The sequence below is a fragment of the Phoxinus phoxinus genome, assembly GCF_949152265.1.
Source record: "Phoxinus phoxinus genome assembly, chromosome: 19".
Lineage (NCBI taxonomy): Eukaryota > Metazoa > Chordata > Actinopteri > Cypriniformes > Leuciscidae > Phoxinus > Phoxinus phoxinus.
In genome coordinates, this window is record NC_136894.1 from 21,277,637 (window position 1) to 21,297,766 (window position 20,130).

The 20,130-nt window shown below is 37.8% G+C and overlaps 1 protein-coding gene across 1 annotated transcript; it reads left to right on the forward strand.

The window, feature by feature from the left end:
• Window positions 1–335: 335 nt before the first annotated feature.
• On the forward strand, window positions 336–20,129 carry jazf1a (JAZF zinc finger 1a). Its single transcript, XM_079590039.1, is given in 6 exon segments — window positions 336–589; window positions 592–780; window positions 13,132–13,204; window positions 14,001–14,197; window positions 15,486–15,655; window positions 17,331–20,129. Coding segments are annotated over 6 exon segments (912 nt in total). The 5' UTR covers window positions 336–453; the 3' UTR covers window positions 17,478–20,129.
• Window position 20,130: the final 1 nt, after the last annotated feature.

Sequence of the window (20,130 nt, forward strand, 5' to 3'; positions counted from 1 at the left end):
CTGTGATTTACAGTACAGTACAGTACGGTACAGTTTTTCTCTCTCAAATATTACATGCACACACACATTTTTTTATTGCACACATACAAACCACACTCTGACATCCATTTTTTTTAAGATATAGACTAGGCTACTGCCACCAAAAGGTGTGAAATTAATGACCGCTGCACTACAATTCCACATGAAAAGATTATGCAGAAAGTGCTTAATGTATGAACACTTGGAAGAGTCACACAGCCTGTGTAATACATGTGTAATGATCATTTTAAGTTTATTAAGTAAAAAGATAATCGGGATTGTTTCCCCATTCCCAGGCAGTGGGACTGTTAAACGTTGCACATTTAAAGGCAGGGTATAAGATGCACTGAAATAATCAATAATATAGTTGCTTATGTGGCCCTTCTCGGTCAAGCATTCCTCGTTTTTCTCCGCTCAGGTGAACTGAACAGCAGTATGTTTGTTTGGCCGGTTCCTCCTCCTCCTCCGTCATGCTGCTTTGCCCCCCATCCCCCTCCCATTGGCTGCCAGCCGTCTAAACAGCTCCAGCTGCAATCCCCGCTGCCGCTGCTGCTGCAACGAGCTGCCGGCTATTAGATCACCTCATCCCGCACAGCCTCTGCCTCTGCCGGTCTGCAAGCTCACGGACCATTGCCAACACATTCATTATGACGGGCGTCGCGGCTGCCTCCTTCTTCTCCAACGTTTGCCGGTTTGGCGGATGCGGGCTGCACTTCGAGTCCCTGGCCGAGCTCATCGTTCACATCGAAGATAACCACATCGGTGAGTAGCGCTCCGCTTTCGGCCTGCTGTCCCGCTAACCAGTCGCTCTCAAGCGGTGAGAAGGCGCGTCTGTGCGCTGAGCATTTGGGTGGGTTGTATGCAGTGACGCGCTAATTCACTTGCATGAACTCGCTGCAAATTTAATAACATTAGCATTGACTCAGTTTAATTAAGTGTCGTTAGATAGTCATAAACAGGTTTCAGCGACGGGTGCACGGTTACTAGACGCTGCTCTGTTTAGATTTAGGCCTGTTTGTACGTGTGGCAAGCTGTCTTAACATGTATTGCTGCTTGAAATAACTACCTAATGTTGTTGTTAGCAGTGATTGTAATTTTAGGGGTTTCAATAGTCATAATTATGAATAATCATAATTATAATGGTTGGTGTTACTAATTTATAGATTGGCTACTTTATTCCAGAAGTGAATGCATTCTTCACATAATTACAGTTACTAATATCTGTTCCAGTTGTCTAGTACTAATTAAATAGACACCTAAATAGACACATAGTACCTATCGATCAAACTATATTAAACTGTATTCCAGCTAAATATTTGCTGGTACGTATTCCTAAAAATGGCATACATCTGATTATTAAATAATTATGTAAAAAAATATAATGAATATTTAACCACAGATTCTAATAGAATTTAATAGCAACATTTTGCAATTTATTACCAATAACAATGGAATAGATACATGTGACTATTGGGGTTGATGACTAGTAGCAACAGAATAAGAATGTATGTAATACATGTAGTAATGTTGTAATAACTGTATGGACTATTGGACAATAGTGTATGTCACTATTGGAATAATACAAATGTGTACATAAAATAGACATAAATGTATAGGCCTGTTGCGATAATCAATAAACTGTACTTATCGCACAATATATGGACGACTTCGCAAATTTTTGGTGACATCAAATATTGCCCATTATGTTTACCTAAAAATTAATGTCCCCAACATTTTGCAGATGGCGCTGCCTCTGTCATCTTATCTGCTCTCCTTCAGGACAGACATTGACAGGTGAAAAGAAGCCATCATTCGAGGCGTTATAGTGTTTTCCTGACAACTTTAGACAGTTTGGAAGAATAAGTTTAAATTCACTCTTTTTCAAAGCTGCACTGTTCCGGTGTAAATTAAACTTGACAGCGTGTAATGGTGCACGTCCACAGCTCATTAAGGCCATTTCACATTCACACAGTCTCAAGTGTCACTGAGAATAAGTTTTTGCATTCCACTTTAATGTTTTTCTATGTAAACATGCGGTAGACAGACATGTTTGACCGTTGCGCTCTTTGGCAGCATCTCGTGCAAGACGCAGGGTTATAAGCACACGGTTTAAAAAGATAAAAGAAGTTAAACTTTTGAAAAACACACCTCTAGAAGAATAGATTTAGCAGCAGACATGGCATCTTTGTCTTTGGACATATGACTATTAAGTAGGGTTTGTGTTTTACAGCAATAATGTGCACCATTACTTTACTGAGAAAAGAAGGTCAGGGGAAAATCTTGATACAAGTGCTTTCTTGCAAGTGTGTTTTTTCCCCTATACTTGTTAATTTTTGACACTTCAATTAAAGCATCTATATATTCTTAAGAATGAAACGTTGTTGTCATTTGAAAGTGCTTGCATTATTATGCAGTTTTATTGTGATTTATATATTCAATGGCATAAAATAGTCTTAAAATTACAATAATATTGTTTATTGCAGTTATTTCTGGGACAATATATTGCCCAACAAAAAGCAGTTATGATGACAGACCTATAAAGGTATACTAGTAACTAGTAAAAATACATTCTTGTTATAAATGTAAAAATGGCTTGCCATGCATGTACATCGTAATTAGTGCATGCTGTGGAGAGCCATTGTTTATGCTAATGTTGTGTATTCAAGCTGTCTGTCAACTTCTACAGGAATGATTCTCTGTTTAGGTGCTTAACAGTTGTGTGATTTTATACAGTGATTTACATACAAAAAATTGTATTTGTATATATTAATCCCAAGTTAGCTATCACTAGAATGAACTTAAGCGGTGTGCACTCTAAAACGAAAAAGAAAATTCAACCCACTAATATTGAAAAGTGTAATTAAAGTGATGCCAAAGTTGCCACTTTGAATCTAATTATTGATGTAAAAATTCAAGCTGAAACTCTTAAAGCACTTATAGTTGTTATAACATGATGATGAAAAAGTATTGTCTCCGCATCAATGCAAGGAGTAATGTTAAATATATATATTGTCTATGGTAATTATTGTTTTAGAATATGTAGTTATCTTACTAATACCCCTACTAAGACATTTCTTAAAAGAATATATGCATTGCTGATCTGTGATGGAAAAATGCATGTTTATATTTAACATGTATGTAGTTTTTTGTTGTTGTTGTTGCTGTGTTTCTATTATTTTGATGGCTGTGCCACACTTGTCTCCATAGTGACTGGCTGCAGACGTCACAATGGAAGGCCTGTCAGAATGAAACACACCTGCACCCCAGTCTGTGTCTGTCACTGTAGCCTCATAAAAGATCAGCTGGCCTGATTTCCCCCAGGGGGTCACAGATCTGACATTTGGGGTTAGGGATTTGATCTCAGAGCTCTTGTTTTAATGAGCACAACAATGAGAGACCCCTAGCCTTCCACAAATGTCATTAATACTGCTAATCAATAATAATCCTATTGAGTGGAAACCCCATGCTGTGGCTTGGTTTGGCAGTTTGCCAGTCATGAAGAAGATTGTTCAAATTGAAATTCAAAATTGTATGATAAAATTATCACTTTAAAGCAGCACCTTTATGCTTGAGTTAGTGCTAGTTTGTTCTTCACTATTAGTGTTGGGAGATTAATGAGAAAGCCTCACTAAGGCAACCTATATTTTAGACAGCTGGCATATAAAGCAGGATACAGACTCTGTCTACATCTCCTGAATTACATCCCATGATTGTCTCCAAATCCTTTCTTTCATCGCTTCAGGAAACCGCACGTGTGACACAAATGAAGTGTTAGTGATGGCAGGTCATTGCTTATACTTTTACTGATATAAATGCATACAAAATGTGAATTGATAAAATAGCTACAAACTATTTTAAAACAAGGTTCTTTAAAAAAGAACTTTGAGTGACTTTTGATCTTAAGTCCCATCAAGAGCCCTGGGTCTGTTAAGTTTAGTTTAGTTTGGTCTCAGCAGTGAAAGCTATTTAGAAGTATTTTGCATAATATATCAGCTTAATAACAGTTGACATGGCCCTAAACTTTTGTATTTATTGACAAAAATTTTGTGATTTTTAAAACTGCATTTACTTTGTTTAATACTATGCATCAGTTATCGGTCTTAACATTTTTAATATTATTGGTTCATTGTACAATGCTGATTTTTTTTTAAACGGTGCATTTCTAATATTAAATGTATTTCTTTTCAAAAGTTTTGACGCTATATACCCAATAGTGAAAAAGTTTCATTAATTTATGAATAAATAACAAAACAACCAGGACTTAGTTGGAACACTCATTGCGTTGTTGTGTGTATCACGTGTTCACATCTACTGCACAGCAGTATTGTCTTGACTAGTTGTTAATGTGAATTCATATGGATAGTTAAAAATAGTCAAAGGTTGTGTCTGCGTGTAAACATTTAGAATAAATTTACCCTAATATTCTTCAGGGAAGCTGTTTGATATGTAGATGAGATTATTATTATTTTTTGTCCTCAAGGTCATTTAAGCGATGTTAGGCAAACAGACAGATTTACATAATTGTAGTTATACAATTACTTCCAGAATAAAGCGTTATTGCAGTGTTACAAGCAACAGATGTTAAAGGGGTGGTATAATGCCCTTTTCACAAGATGTAAAATAAATCTCTGATGTCACCAGAGTGTGTATGTGAAGTTTTAGCTCAAAATACCCCACAAAGGTTTTTATATAGCATGTTAAAATTGTCCCTTTTTGAGGGTGAGCAAAAAACGCACTGTTTTGTGTCTGTCCCTTTAAATGCAAATGAGCTGCTGCTCCTGGCAAAGAAGGCGGAGCTTCAACAGCTTGTGTCCTTTTACCGCACAACATGCACTAAAAATTTCTAAAACTGTTAGCCTTTTATGTTCAAACCGCAGTCAGACAATGATGGAGAGACTCAAAAAGAAGTGACAACATGTAGAAGCAACAGGACATTTCTGTATGGTTAGTTAATGAATTTATGTAGCTTATGTGTAGTTAACTTCTAACATATTCTGTCTTGATAATCTAATCATGGGTTGGTGATTGTCACTAACCCGGGAGGAATGTTGTGTAGTCCCTACCAGCCGTTTGTTGTAGTCCTTAAAAAGGAATTTCTTTTAAAGCAAATATCTCCCTTTGCTTTGAACTTTGAGCATTGTAAACATTACACACTAACTAAAGTTAGAAAAGTGAAATCATAATCAACCACCCCTTTAAGACTCCATGTTGGTTTTTGACCAGTCTTTTTTCTTGTTACACTAAGTACTGCAATTTGATTTTGCAATGTTGTTTGCTTGTCTTGTTTTACTTCCATATGATACTGTTTGTAATTAAATGTTTTTACAATCAAAGTGAATGCACTTGATCTGGATGTGAAGGGTGTTTTTGTGCATTTTCATTCCTTTTGTTATCAAGTAGACTGTAGACATTGTAAAATAATTAGATAAACTGCCTTGTCCTAGATGTTTTTCAGATTGAGCAGATTGTTTTTCATTCTTTCCTGGCTCTTCGAGGGAATACAAAGTTACATGAACTTATGTAATATTGCCTCCTTGTGGTAAAATTGTGGTGTTTTTACCACATGACACGCAGGAGAGACTTTTGCAGACTGTCAGATCTGTGCACTTACATTAGGTAGCCTAATCAAATGGTACCAAGAAAGAGCTGTCATGTTGCCCCAAATAGAAAACTGAATTATATATTTGCTTTATTGACATACGGTTTGAATAAAATATATGGATAATTTGACACGAGTATCGAAGCTTCCTCAAAACACAGTTGTGCGTCTTGTTACTGGTCAGGGTGAGTTTGAGAAAGACATGCATGCATACAAACAAACACAGAAAGAAAAAGTTCATTGGTATATCTGTGTTAGTTGCCTAGGCCGAAAGGAATTTTGCATTATGTCATACCCTCCCCGTGTCAGCGAGATGGTCCTCCGGGTATTCAGACATGTATTTTGGTTGTTGTTTAGTGTTGTGGCAGTGGAAAATTGTTCAGACATGCCCGTCTCATTTCCTCTCTATTGTATTTACATGTCGTAGGTAACAGGTGACATAATTCTAAACAACTGCGAGCCGTACGGTCTGTGTTTGTTGTCGTCGACTTTTTCCAAGATGTAATATAAGTCTCAGTTTTCCCCAGAATGTGTCTGTGAAGTGTCAGCACAAATTACCCCACAGATCATTTATTATATACCATGTTGTAAATGCCCATTTTTAAGTGGAAGGAAAAACATGCTGTTTTCGTGCATGTATCTTTAAATGCAAATGAGCTGTTGCTCCCCACCCTGCTTTCCAGAAGAGGGCGAAGCCTCGACAGCCCGTGTGTTACTGACTGCTCCGAGACACGAAGGTTGAAATCCAAATGCAGCTTTTATTAAAGGATAATTCCGGTATTTAACACCTTGAGTCTATATTGTAGTTTGTTTTGGATGAACAAGAGTGGTGGACAACATTTTTTTGACAATGGTTCCTCTCTCGAGTTTTTGACTATAATAGAATTGGCCATGGACCCATTTAACATTGGAGTCAATGGGCATGTCCGAAAATGTAATTAAAACAGCAAATAATGTTCGTTTACAAAACTGTTAAACTCACCGAGTGGTTAGTGGTGTTCGTTGATGATTATAAACAATATATCGTCGCAATATATGATTCCAATCGGTTTATTTTGCTATAGTGGAACTATTTTTTCAGACACTTCACAACCGTGTAACTTCCGCTCAATATTTGAATCTGAAGCGTTAGCACACTCCCGACCACTTGATGGCGATAACCGATGTTTATGTCTCGCGGGACACTCACGGTCACAGTCGAGTTCAACTTCATATTGCACTGGTCAGTGGTCACGTCTTTCAATATTTTCAAGGTTTTGTTTGTTTATTTCGCTTACTCTCCCGGAGCACAGTTGCTCTGCTCGCTAGCCTTATGAGAAACGGAAGCGAGCAAAAAGACTACATCGACCAAATGTAAACAGCCCCCTTTCCGTTTCCGGTAGCGCATTTATATTAACGAGCACTCAGTCCTTCAACAGAATTCAATGGGATTTTACAAAATGACGAATAAAACACGACAGAAACTGTATTTCGCAACACTTTTTGTTTCTGGAACATCAACTAACATCACTAATCACTCGGTGAGTTGCACAGTTTTGAAAACTAATGTTAAAGGTTGTTTTAATGACATTTTCGGACATGCCCATTGACTCCAATGTTAAATGGGTCCATGGCCAATTCTTTTATAGTCAAAAACTCGAGAGAGGAACCATTGTCAAAAAAATGTTGTCCACCACTCTTGTTCATCCAAAACAAACTACAATATAGACTCAAGGTGTTAAATACCGGAATTATCCTTTAAGGGGCAATCCAGACACGTAATCCAATATACAGGCAATAGGTCAAAACACAGGTAGGCAGTCCAAAACAAACAAAGAAACAAAGAAACAAACAAAACAGGCAGGGGTCAGAGGCAAAAGAGTAATCCACGGAACAGGCAAGAAATCCAAAAAACCAAGAGACAAACCAGGGAAAACGCTCAGAAATGCAGTGCAACAACATATAAAACTTCGCTGTGAGTGAATGAGTGAACATGGTATAAATAGGCTGAGACTAACAGGGTAATGAGACACAGGTGAATGCAATCAGTGATGATGAGTCCGGGCAGTGAGTAATGGGAAATGTAGTTTGTGAGGGAGTGAAAATAGTCTGATGCCCTCTGGTGGCTCTCAAGGGCACTCCAGCTGGTGACCGTTACACCGGGCCTCCAATAATACTGTCAAAAACTAAAACATCTGTTTGGTTTTGGTTAGGGGAGGGGAAAAACCTTGACATTTATTTAGTTTTTCTTCCCATTTTGGTCAACCCAATATTATAAAGCAAATGCCCTTTAAGCAGACTAGGCAGACTTTTTATATTAAAAACAGGAACAAAGAAGTAAATGACAAACTATAGGACAAATACAATAGAAAAAATATACAAATAAAATACACTTTTAAGTTTAAGTTATTTAACATGTAGTAAATAATAATACCAAAATTGAATAATCAAATCTAAAAAATAAAACACTGTATAGTCTTCACTGTATGAATTTCATATAAATTGATTAATAATAAAGATAAAAAAGTGATTTAGTCAAAAGCAGTGTTTTTTTTCAAATTAACATTAATGAAACTAATAGCAACAGTTTATGAGGCTGCTGTCCACTTTTGACATAATTGTGTCTGTGAAAGAGAACTGAAGTCAAGATTACATGCATGTGAAAGGAACCTGTTAGCATACTTCAGCTGTGTGTCTTTAAGTACTGTAGCACTGCGAAGTTAAAGAAATGTAACACTTTAGAAAATCGATTTTTGAAATTTGTGAATTGATGCAAATTGATAGAATCGCGATTCATCTATGAAAAAATGTTTTCCCCTGGTTATCATCTCTATCGCGGTCACTCTCACGTGACATTGCAGTTCTTCATCATCATGAAAGATTATTATCTGCATGCGTTTTATATCAGTCTAAACTTTTGATATATGGTTTTCTGAGCACACACATCCGAAGCACACACACACAGAAAGCTGGATATCTTGTGAGTTTTAAACCAAGTTCTCTTTCGCGTCTTATTGCGCTTAAACTGTCAAATACACACAAGGTTATGTCAAAAACACAAAGTTCAAGTAAATACAGTTGGTTATGTCTGTGAACATAAATGGCAAGTAAAGAAAAACGTATGTGTAAATTATATCTGCATGTGTATTAAAGTGAAAGCACCTTACGTACTATAAGCATACTACTGCTATGCGGCTAATATGAATCAAACAACATAAGAAAAAACAAAAATCACTTTGGTAGCTTTAATAAGACTACATTTCTTATTTGAATGCTGCTGTTAAATGCTCTGGCGAGGAGAAAAACATGGTGGACTGTGTACAGTGTATACTGTGTATTCAGGGCAGGGTCTAGACATTTGTGACGTCACAGAAGCAAGAAACTGCAAAAGGCTTGTTCTGAGACTGCTTATGATTTATGGGAATTAAAAAAGAGTGGGTGTATTTTTATCATTATAGGGTGGTTGTGTACACACACTGCGACACATTTATGTTCAAACACCATGTAAAAGTGAATTTTCCATAATAGGTCAGGTCTCCTTTAATATTATCTGAGCATTGCATCAATGCAGGTTACTAAGCATTTTCTGCTAACAGCGCAGCCATGGCAACAATGTAACTAAATGAAACTTTGGTGAAAGATGAAGGGTTTTAGTAAAACACAGGAAGAGATAAGTTACAAAACATTAGCCCGAGCAGTTTTTAATGGCCACCGCTAGCATAAACACAACTCTTTCACAAGTCACTAAAGCTAAACAATAAATCAGCGCTGTTTGGAACCGTTTAAAGAAATTGTGCTCTTGCTACCCTAGCATACTACTTTAAATGCTGTTTTTTTCTTAATACAACCCTAAATATAAAACCATAAGGAATTTGGAGTAGACAGAGTGAATTTTGAAACTTGGGCGTGTTTCTTTCAGTGACCAGAAGATGTCAGGCTTGTTACACAATAGCTCCAAAAAGTACGGAGAGGCTTGTAAATGTCCAAGTTTTATTCTGTTGAGGCCCAAAGAGTAATATAACTAATAGCACAGTTCTCATATAGCTTTGATGTTTGGTTGAGGTTGGTGATGAATAATCATGGCATATTTCATATAAGGGAAGTGTTGCATCTTTATTACTGAGTATTGGTCCATATGTTGTTCTTAATAATATTCTGAAGTTATACAATGGATTTTGTATCAGGCATCTGTCTGAAATAATAGTCGCAATAATTGCTATAGGCTAATCGTTTATGAAAGTTATATCAAGAAATTACAACTATAATTATAGAAGTTAATTATGTTCATCTCTGTTTAGATCATTATGATTTAATTGTGTGTGTGAGTAAGAGAAAGTGTTGCATTAAATGACTCCTCAGGCCTCTTTATGAGGCAATTAGTGAGATCCAGTGGAAAATCCATTACACCAGCTTTTCCCAGTCCCACCCAAAACCCAGTGTGTGTTTGTCTGTGCATGATTTGTGTGTGAATTGCTTATGTTTTTGTTTCCTTTCTCATATGTGTGCTCGTCCTTGAGCTTGCGTGTGTTTGCGTGTACATACGGAAGTGTTTGGAGCGTTGTATCCTGCTGAGCTCCGAGAAGTGTAATTACAGCCTCGTTTGGAGTTCTCTCCATCCCCTCCTTCCCGCCTGTCTTCCCCTCCTCCCCCCCTTCCCTCCATCCGGAGACCTGCTGCTCTCCAGCGCATTAAAACACTCCCCTGCTTTTTAATTAGCCGTCTGGAAAACAAACCCGGCATTCCTGCAACGCCGCTCCATGCCAGGCTCCTCTGACTTATGCACAGACTCACACTAAAAGGGACACACATATTGCTTTGCGCTGTTCTCCACCACAGGGTGGCACATTTGCTCTTCTGGTGGTTTCAGCCCTCTTAAAAAGATTCCAGCTAAACCAAAATGTTCTTACAAAGATGCATGTCCGTTTAATTTAGATCCACCTGATCCCATATTAGTGTTCAGGACAGCAGTAAATAGCCCTGTGAGGTTTGATAGGAGAGGATTTAATAATATGGCTGTGAATAAAAGGCATGTTTACGGGAGAAAGTTCTTTAATGTCCTCACAGAGGGCCCAGTGTTATTAGCCCTACATAAAGATTTCATAGGGATTTAATATTGGTCATGGCCCATTAAAATGCAATATTACTGCTACTGGTTGTGACGAGTGGTGCTTTCAACTCAAGTTCCTGCTGCCGTAAGGATGGTTGTTGTTTGTACTGAATTATGATGACGGCCGCTATTGAAAGTTTATGATTTTGCTAAATGTGAAAATTAACTCCAGGGTGTTCAGTTTAAGAGGCACTGAATGTTAAGTGTGTGTGTGTGTGTTTCTTTCTGTGTTTCCTTGCTACTTTTCCTGTGGAAAGACCTTGTGTGCCTCCGTTTTCTAGGTGAAGGGAAATCATAAAATTGGAAAACATTAACTCTGCCCTCCCGTCACTGTTCTGCACCTGGCACACATAATTACACTTCCCCCGCATAATACCAGAATAAAGTTATGAAGATTTAAAGGAGCAGTTCAACCCACAAAAAAACTTATTTTCTCACCCTCATGTTTTTGAAACCTGTATGACTGACTTCTTCCATTAAACACAAATGAGATATTAATAGTAGAATGTCCAGCAAAAAAATAATAATAATGTGTGACCAAGTGAAAGTGAACCAAGGCTGCCAAGTACGATTTAAGTATGTTCCTTTAACAGATCTATCACACCACTTAAAAGACTTGTAAAACATGAAACAGTCAACTTTTAGGATACTTTTACAATGCTTTTAATATATTAATCAGATCTTAACAACTCTGGGGTTCCATCCACTGTTTTTGTAATGAAAACGAGCGGCATAAACATTCTTCAAAATGTCTCTTTTTATGTTCCATGAACGAAAGGAAGTCATGCTAGTTTGGAATGACATGAGGAGTAATTTCTTTTTATTGTAGCTCGCTAAACTCTTAGTTCAACTTTTCAACAAACCCCAATATACAAATGTGATGTTTTGCAAGGATGTCACTCTAGATAACTTCTTGAAGGTGAATTTGTGATTCTAATTTGTGTATCTTGCATGATTAAGGGAAAATAAATATAGAATAGGGAAAAATGCGGATGTGTAGGTTAAATGAAAGATTCACGATTAAATCTAAACTTTCATACAAGTAGAGTAACTTTTGATATAGTCCACAGATAATTTACTATTTGTTGTATTTCATTTTAACCATTCATTTGAATTTATCTCTTGTTTTTCATTTCTTAATTATTAAATGGGAAGTATGTTTAAGTTTGAAAGGGAACACCACGACAGCAGGTAAAATGATTCAGACACGCTAATAAACCACTGATGAAGACCACCTCAGTGGACCACCTGAGATACACAGATGTGTGTGTGTGTGTGTCCTCTTTATGAGGCGAGGAAGGCCTAATCCATGCATTGCCGACACCAGAAAGCACTCTGATGAGATTAAGGCAGAAGCAGACACAGGTTGACTGGTTTTTCCTTTAAAGACGTCAAGGAAACTTTGCTACTCTTCTATTTTTACCAATCATTTGTCTTTTGGGATTCAAGTCATGCTTATTACAGATTGTGTGAAATGTGACAGAGCGCAAAATATATTTATTCGCATGCAAAATCTGGCACATTCTACAAAGCATTAAGTGTGCGTAGAAGTTGCTCCCATGTTAAAGGAGAATAATGGTTAAGTGAACATGCTGGAATGCTTTTAATGGCTTTGAGTAATACCTCATTTAGACATGTGGGACCTATTATATACACTGCCTTGTTATACACAAATATAACTGTGCACACACATGCAATGCAACCCATTTGAACGTGAAAAACCCTGCTTTTCTTTTTCTTCTTTCTCCACATGGTCATTGAAACCTCTGTAAAATAATCGCGCAGAATGTGCCAGCTTCACTCACACACACACACTCAGGAGTGTGTCTTTTTTTTCTCTTTGTGAGGTCTTCTGTGCACCATTTATGTTTTAATGAGCTCTAAGCAGCAATTAACATCCTACAATTCACACACACACACACACACACACACACACACACACACACACACACACACACACACACAGTGTATAGTAAACAATAGGTTGGTTAATTAACATTTTGTGTAAGTATGTGCACACGTGTAGAAATAAGACACATACTGATCAGTTATCATAAGGGAGACTTTGCCACATGAGGGCAGTCTCAGGCCATGATACAGACTATAACCACACACACACACACACACACTTGGCAGAGGAACGTTTGAAGCATTGCCTGGTGTGCCTCAGGCACTGGAAGCTGCCTGCTGTCACAAGCAGAGTGGAAAAAGTGTGGTGGTGGTTGTGTTGGGCCTGCAGGGCATTAGGGGTACTTGCTTGACTAAACTTACAGTAAGCACAACACAACATAATGTTTCAAGATGTGATCACTGTAATACTGCATATACAGTGTTTGCCTTGACCTATATGTGTACATCTTTAACTTCAGCTTTATCCTGTGTGTTTTACAGTGATCTATGTTTGTGTTTTCTCTCTTCTTCTTCTCAGATACAGACCCCAGAGTTCTGGAGAGGCAGGAGCTGCAGCAGCCCACATACGTTGCTCTAAGCTACATTAATAGGTGTGTATGTAATATGTAGTATATACTAATTTGCTTAATAAAATATTGATAAAATTGTAATTATATAATCAAATTAAAACTATATTATATTAATATAACATTCAGAAGTTTGGGGTCAGTAAGATTTTTTGTTTTGTTTTGAAGAAATTAATTATTTTATTCAGCAAGGGTGCATTCAATTTTTGACAGTAGAGACATTCACCATTACAAAATATTTACATTTCAAATAAAGGCTGTTCATACTTTATATTTATCAAAGAATCTTCAAAAAATGTTCACAGTTTCCACAAAAAAACTAAGCAGCACAACTGTTTTCATCTTTTGTAACAATAAGAAATGTTTCTTTAGCACTAAATCAGCATATTAGCATGATTTCTGAAGGATCAAGTGACATGAAGACTGAAGTAATGATGCTGAAAATTCAGCTTTGCCATCACAGGAATTTTCATATATAGTCAAATATACAATTTTAAAATTGTAATATGTATATTTAATTGTAATAAAAATTACTGACATTTTTGTTCAAATAAAGGTAGCCTTGGAGAGTATAAGTGACTTTCAAACCACAACTTTTGAATGGTAGTGTATTGCTTGCATTTATAAATTCAAAATAACATGTATATGCAACAAATATAAATAATTGAAGCACTTGGGAGGTCAGAAGGAGGCCATAGTATTTGACACGGTTTTGTATTAAAGATTTAAATCACTGTAATTCCATGAACATAGACCTCAGGTACACCAGTACCTGCACATTCAATCTCTTAATGTGGATTATTGTTTGTTTGCTTTTTAGATTCATGACGGAAGCAGCCCGCAGAGAGCAAGAAACTCAGAAGAAGAAGGTCCAACCCAAAATTGCTATATCAGTCACGGGAGGTGTATCGCGTAACAGTACAGCGACGCCTCCGCGGCATAGCAACGGCAGCCTAACTCCACCCGTCACCCCTCCCATCACACCCTCATCCTCCTTCCGCAGCAGCACACCTACAGGTTATTGGAGTTTGTGGGATTTTACATGATGATAAAGTTAGATTTATAAATGAGTATACACTAATATGAATATGCACTAACAGTGTGCATGCCATCAAAAGTTCCCCAAGCTTTTGCTGACATCCACACTTCCTGTTTGTTTTATGCTGTTTAAATAAGCCAGTCAGTATATCAGTTGATGCCTAGTGTCAGAAACAAGTCCTAAATAGTAGACTGTAGTTCAAATTGCGCTGAATCTATGATGCATTAAAAGTGGTTATTTTAGAAATATTAAAGGGGTCATGAACTGCATTATTTAAAAATCTTATGTTCTCTGAGGTCCACTTATAATGTAAGCAACATTTTATATGAAAAAAAAATCATAATTTAGAAGTAATATGCTATGTTCTATCCAGTTTTTGACCCTTTCTTTAAAACACTCCTAGGCGGGCCGCATTCATGTCTTGGAAGTAAACACCCACTGCTATGATTGGGTAACAGTTTTGCATTTTGAAAATAATTTTTGGCGTCCCCGCCATTACACGTTTCTGATGTTGAAAAATGGCAACTGGTGAAATTCAGCCTTGCATTGTACATTGAGTCACAGTTATAGTTCACAAAGGATTACTTGCGGTGTTTCATGTAAACGAATTATGAATGAATGTATCATCGTTTGTCTCACTGTTATTCTTTCATCGTTTTTTCAGTAAAGTGAAAATAAAGTGAGTACATATCAAAGGATCTGTATCAGACAAATCAATAGTGACACATGGTAAGAACCTTGTTACTCACACACACTTGTGAGTTGCGACATAACTGTCGAATCCAAATAGGTTAGCCTCTCTGAAAAGCCTGCGTCAAACTGTGTCTTGTACAAAAACGAATCCACAGTAAAACGAAGTGAACAAACGAACTGTCTGCAGAGGCAGTCTTTCGTTAAACTAGGATGTCATACTGAGACAAATCTGAAACGAGTCATTTTGACAGCTTGGTTTATATAAAAGCTGTTTTTGGACTAATGAGGAAGTTTTGAGTTCTGAAACTTGCAGGATATTTTTAAGAGGTCATTTTTACTATGATCTCTTATATGTCAAAAGGTCAAGGAATATTAAATTTCTCAATTCATGACCCATTTAGGTCTGAACTGAACGGTGGTAATAAAAACACATTAGAACCCTAATGAAAAAACATTGGATAATTGGAGCAAAGGGCACATTTGCACTCTCAATTCTCATTAGTTCTTTCATCAGCTAATATATGAAGCAAATAAATGACTAATTAAAGAGTTTAACTTTTTGGTGCGCCTCAGGCAGTGAGTGTGATGAGGAGGAAGTGGAGTATGAAGACTCTGACAGCGACGAGTCCTGGACTACAGAAAGTGCCATCAGCTCAGAGTCCATCCTCAGCTCCATGTGTATGAACGGAGGCGATGAGAAGCCCTTCGCATGCCCTGTTCCAGGATGCAAGAAGAGATACAAGGTACTCCACTCACTATATACATACGGTATATTTATACTATATGGACAAAAAAGAATTGGGACACACTTGAATTTTGGCTTTTCAATCAGACCCATTGCCAAAGGTTTATAAAATCAATCACCTAGCCATGCAATCTGTATTTACAAACATTAGTGGAAAAATGGGTTGTTCTGAAGAGCTCAGTGAATTCAAGCGTGGTACTATGACAGGATGTCACTCTAAGTCAGTCCATGACATTTCGTCCCTGCTTGATATTCAATGGTAAACTACAAGTGGTATTATTGGAAAGTAGAATAGTTTAGGAACAGCAGCAACTTATCCACGAATCAGAAGACCACATAATGTCACAGAGCGGGGTCAAGGAGTGCTGAGGCACATGGTGGGTAAAAGTTGAGCTTGGTGTGGAAGAATATGACTGGCTCGCACAGAGCCCTGACCTCAACCCCATCGAACACCTTCGCCAGGCCTTCTCGTCCAACATCAGTGCCTGACCTCACAAATGCTCTGTCTACTGCAGGGGTGGGGAACGTTGGTCCAGGAGGGCCATTGTCCTGAAGAGTTTAGCTCCAACCCTGAAAAAAACTCACCTGATTGTAGCCTTAGGCCCCGTTTACACGTACATGGTTATTTTTAAAAACTGAGACATTTCCCTTCGTTTGTGCCCTTTTTTTTACACGCAATCTGAGAATTCCCCTCTGAAAACGATTCTTTCTAAAAACTCCGGCCAGGGTGGAGATTTTGGAAAACTTTGCTTGCAAGTTTGCATGTAAACTGAGAAAAACAGATTTTTAGGCAGCCGACGTCACAGTATGTCACTGGTTCCCAAACCTGTCCTGAAGGACCCACAACACTGCACGTTTTCTTTGTCTCCCTAATCAAACACACCTGATTCAACTCATCAGCTCATTAACCCATGTGATAATGAGCTAATGAGTTGAATCAGGTGTGTTTGATTAGGGAGACAAAGAAAACGTGCAGTGTTGTGGGTCCTTCAGGACAGGTTTGGGAACCACTGCAGTATGTGACTATTTTTGGGATACTGATTTGCTAACGGGGGCTTGAGCTTCTCGTTACACTGCCACCTACAGGTTTGGCATGGTCTTGACGACATATACACAGGTTTGTGTAAAGAACACTTTTCTGAAAACTGTCAGGTGTGCACAATGTTATTTTTGAAAATGGAGAGGGGTGAAATGTCCGTTTATGAAAAAAGGCGTCCACGTGTAAACGTAGCCTTAGTGATCCTGAAGACATTGATTAGCTTGTTCAGGTGTGTTTGATTAGGGTTGGAACTAAACTCTGCAGGAGAGTGGCCCTCCAGGACCAACGTTCCCCACCCCTGGTCTACTGGATGAATGGGCAAACCTTCCCACAGAAACACTCCATGGCCAAGTGTTATGATCAGGTGTCCCAATACTTTAGTCCATATAGAGTGTGTGTGCGTATATATATATACACATACATTGAATCAACATTTGAAGTGGATCAAAAAAGTTAATTAAAGTTGTCCTAAGACAAGAATGGGTATTGTTCAAAATTCATGTATCACTTTGATGAAAGGTTTTGGTCTACTTCAAATGTTGACTACTCTATTACACTGAAGGTTCTTTATTTCTGGAAAGTTCTTTAGGAAATTCTCATTCTCGCTTTTCCCTCTAACTTCTCCTTCTTCCAGAATGTGAATGGTATTAAGTACCATGCTAAAAACGGACACAGGACACAGATCCGTGTGAGAAAGCCCTTCAAGTGTCGCTGTGGGAAAAGCTATAAAACCTCTCAAGGCCTTAGACATCACACCATCAACTTCCACCCACCCCTGTGATACACACAGTCATTTTCACGTTTACCTATTCATTTCATTTGCATTTCTGGATCATGTTAACTGGGATCAAATGCTGATTTCGTTATTTTTTTCTCTCTTTCTTTCCTCTTTATGTGTGTGATTTTATATATGTATGTAGATATACTTGTACATTTGCACATTCCATGTATATCATTTCTTTTTTAAAGTATCCTTTATTTTTATTTAATTTTTAAGTGGCACAGCCACTGATACATGAAAATTACTCTGAAGATTAGGACAACAAACATTTGTTTCTGATTTTAAAATCAATTCAGAGAAAATGGTTTTAAATCAGAAAAGAAGAGTTGAGATTCTAGGTAATTTCTTTTTGTTGTTCATCACGCCTACTTCAAGTGAAAACTACAGTAGGTACGCCGAAACGTGTATATAAAATTATATAAAGACATTTATATATATTAGTAGCTAAGTTGTATTATCCAAATATTTTATTTTCCATTATATATTTTGCAGAACATTTATATTATGTTTTATACAAGAACGTTATCTCCTTTTTATGGACCATTTCATATTTTTCTTTGCTTTGTAGAGAACCGTCTTTTATTGTCTGAATTGGAAGGACATTGATCTCAGGTCACAATACAGCTGCCAACTTTCTGACAAACAAACCAGGAAACCGGAGAAACTCACTTCCACTCACTTCGTTCCAGAACATTCCACACACAATATCAAAACGGCTGACATAACGCAGTGTAAAGTTACCTTTCCAGAGTTTGTTTTGCATGCGGCTAGCATGAAGACGGCACCTTCAGCGTAAAATTCAATTCTCTGCATGAGGCGTTTTCCAGACGACTGCAGTTATGTGACGTAGACACGGTTTCTGGCTCATGCGTCTAGTTGCATTTGAGGTCTGAGCAATATTTTATACCACGATCCCCGAATGAAATCACACTTTTGTTGAAGCCAACAATAATCGCATTGGAAATGCGGTGCAACGTCAGCCTAAAGAGAGACAAAGGGCAGATTTATTCTGCCCCGTTACCCTGCTGATATACCAGCAGTGCAGAAGTGCCAAGTTATTCTTCTCCAACTGAAAAAGAAACATGGATGATCTGCCAAACACAACGGGTCACATCTGGCTATCCGGTTGGTGCCTGTTAGTGGAGGAGCCTTAAAGAGGACCTAAACTTCTGTTTGTGTACTCAGCCTTGCAGTATTTTTGTCAGTTCTTAGCTCGTAAGATCCTTATTTCGGTCGTTGCTGTTGATTCTCTTTTATTTTTGACACATTTGGGACTGTCCTTGTGGTTGTTTTTGTGTAAATGTATTTGTTAGCCCTCTGCTTGCCTTGTATTCTAGGCTTGCTAGCATGACGCGACTTCCGGCTTAGCTGCTCTACTGTCTCTTTGGCTTGTAGTCTTACTGTTACAATCTTTGTTGTCAAAAGTATTAAATCTTTACTTTATATTGTTACTGCTAGTATTACAGTTCGATAGTGCCAGATGCATAGCTACGCCTGAATATATTTTCTCAACTTTAATTCTTGAACGCTTTTGCATCGGTCCTGTTGTCGGCCAAATAAAGCATACCACAGTTTACAATAGTAAAATGTCTCTAACAACTTTTAAGAGCTTCAACTTTTGGTGCAGAGAAGGACCAAGTAAGCTTTCCTATCCACTAGTCTGTTTTTTCGCGGTAAGGGTCGGTCAAATTAAACAACACGGACCAAAAATGGCACTGCCAAATCTCCAGATATGAAGCTTGGAAAAACAAGGTGCTGTTCATGGTACAGTGATGGTATCAGATTGTGTCACCATGGATCTTTGATATGTATACCTTGGTATTTATATGGTACTTTAAGGTATCAGGGTGCATGTCCAAAAACATGGTAATACATGGTACTTTTTTGTCAGAGGTGCTAAGATGGGACACAGACAGAGTCGATATGGACAAAATGTTCCATGTTGTCCATATATTTGGTGTTAAATGGTCCCTGGGACCAGGATCTGTATTTAAACACTAAAATTGTGGACTAGACCCATGATTTTTCTTTTTTTTGGGGGGGGGGGGGGGGGGGGGGGGGAGGCATACAATTGAATGAATGGATAGTTTCTATAATTCAGATGCCAAAAACGAGCTAGGTAATGAAGACAGTATTGGATGCCTATCCGCGAGTGACTCATTGTTGATGACTCACTGTCCTGTTATTTTCCAATTCATCCGGTGTCATGTTTGTTTGTATGTGTGTATTTTTGGACGCTGTACCAGTAACCACATTTGTACCTCTTTTTGGCTACAGAGTCATTTGGTCTCAGCTTTGACACACAAACTAGAACCTGTTAAACATGATTTTACTGGATAGGATCCGTGTGATTCCTCACACCTACAATGTAGTAATGTGACTGAGATGCATTTATTTTGGAGGGAGTTTGATATACTATATAGTGAATGTATTGTATTGCAAGTCTTTTGTAAAGTGCTTTTGAAATTATATTTTCGTACTGTATGTTTTTGTGGAAAATGTTTTGTGGAACCGAGGCAATTTGTATGCGAGATGATGTATAATGTGTGCGTGTTTGTGCGAGCGAGTGAGAGACTCTTTTGAGATGTCTTTATCCTTAAGCTGCAATGTAAACTTTAGGACAATGTTACAAAATAAAGAAAAGCAAACAAGT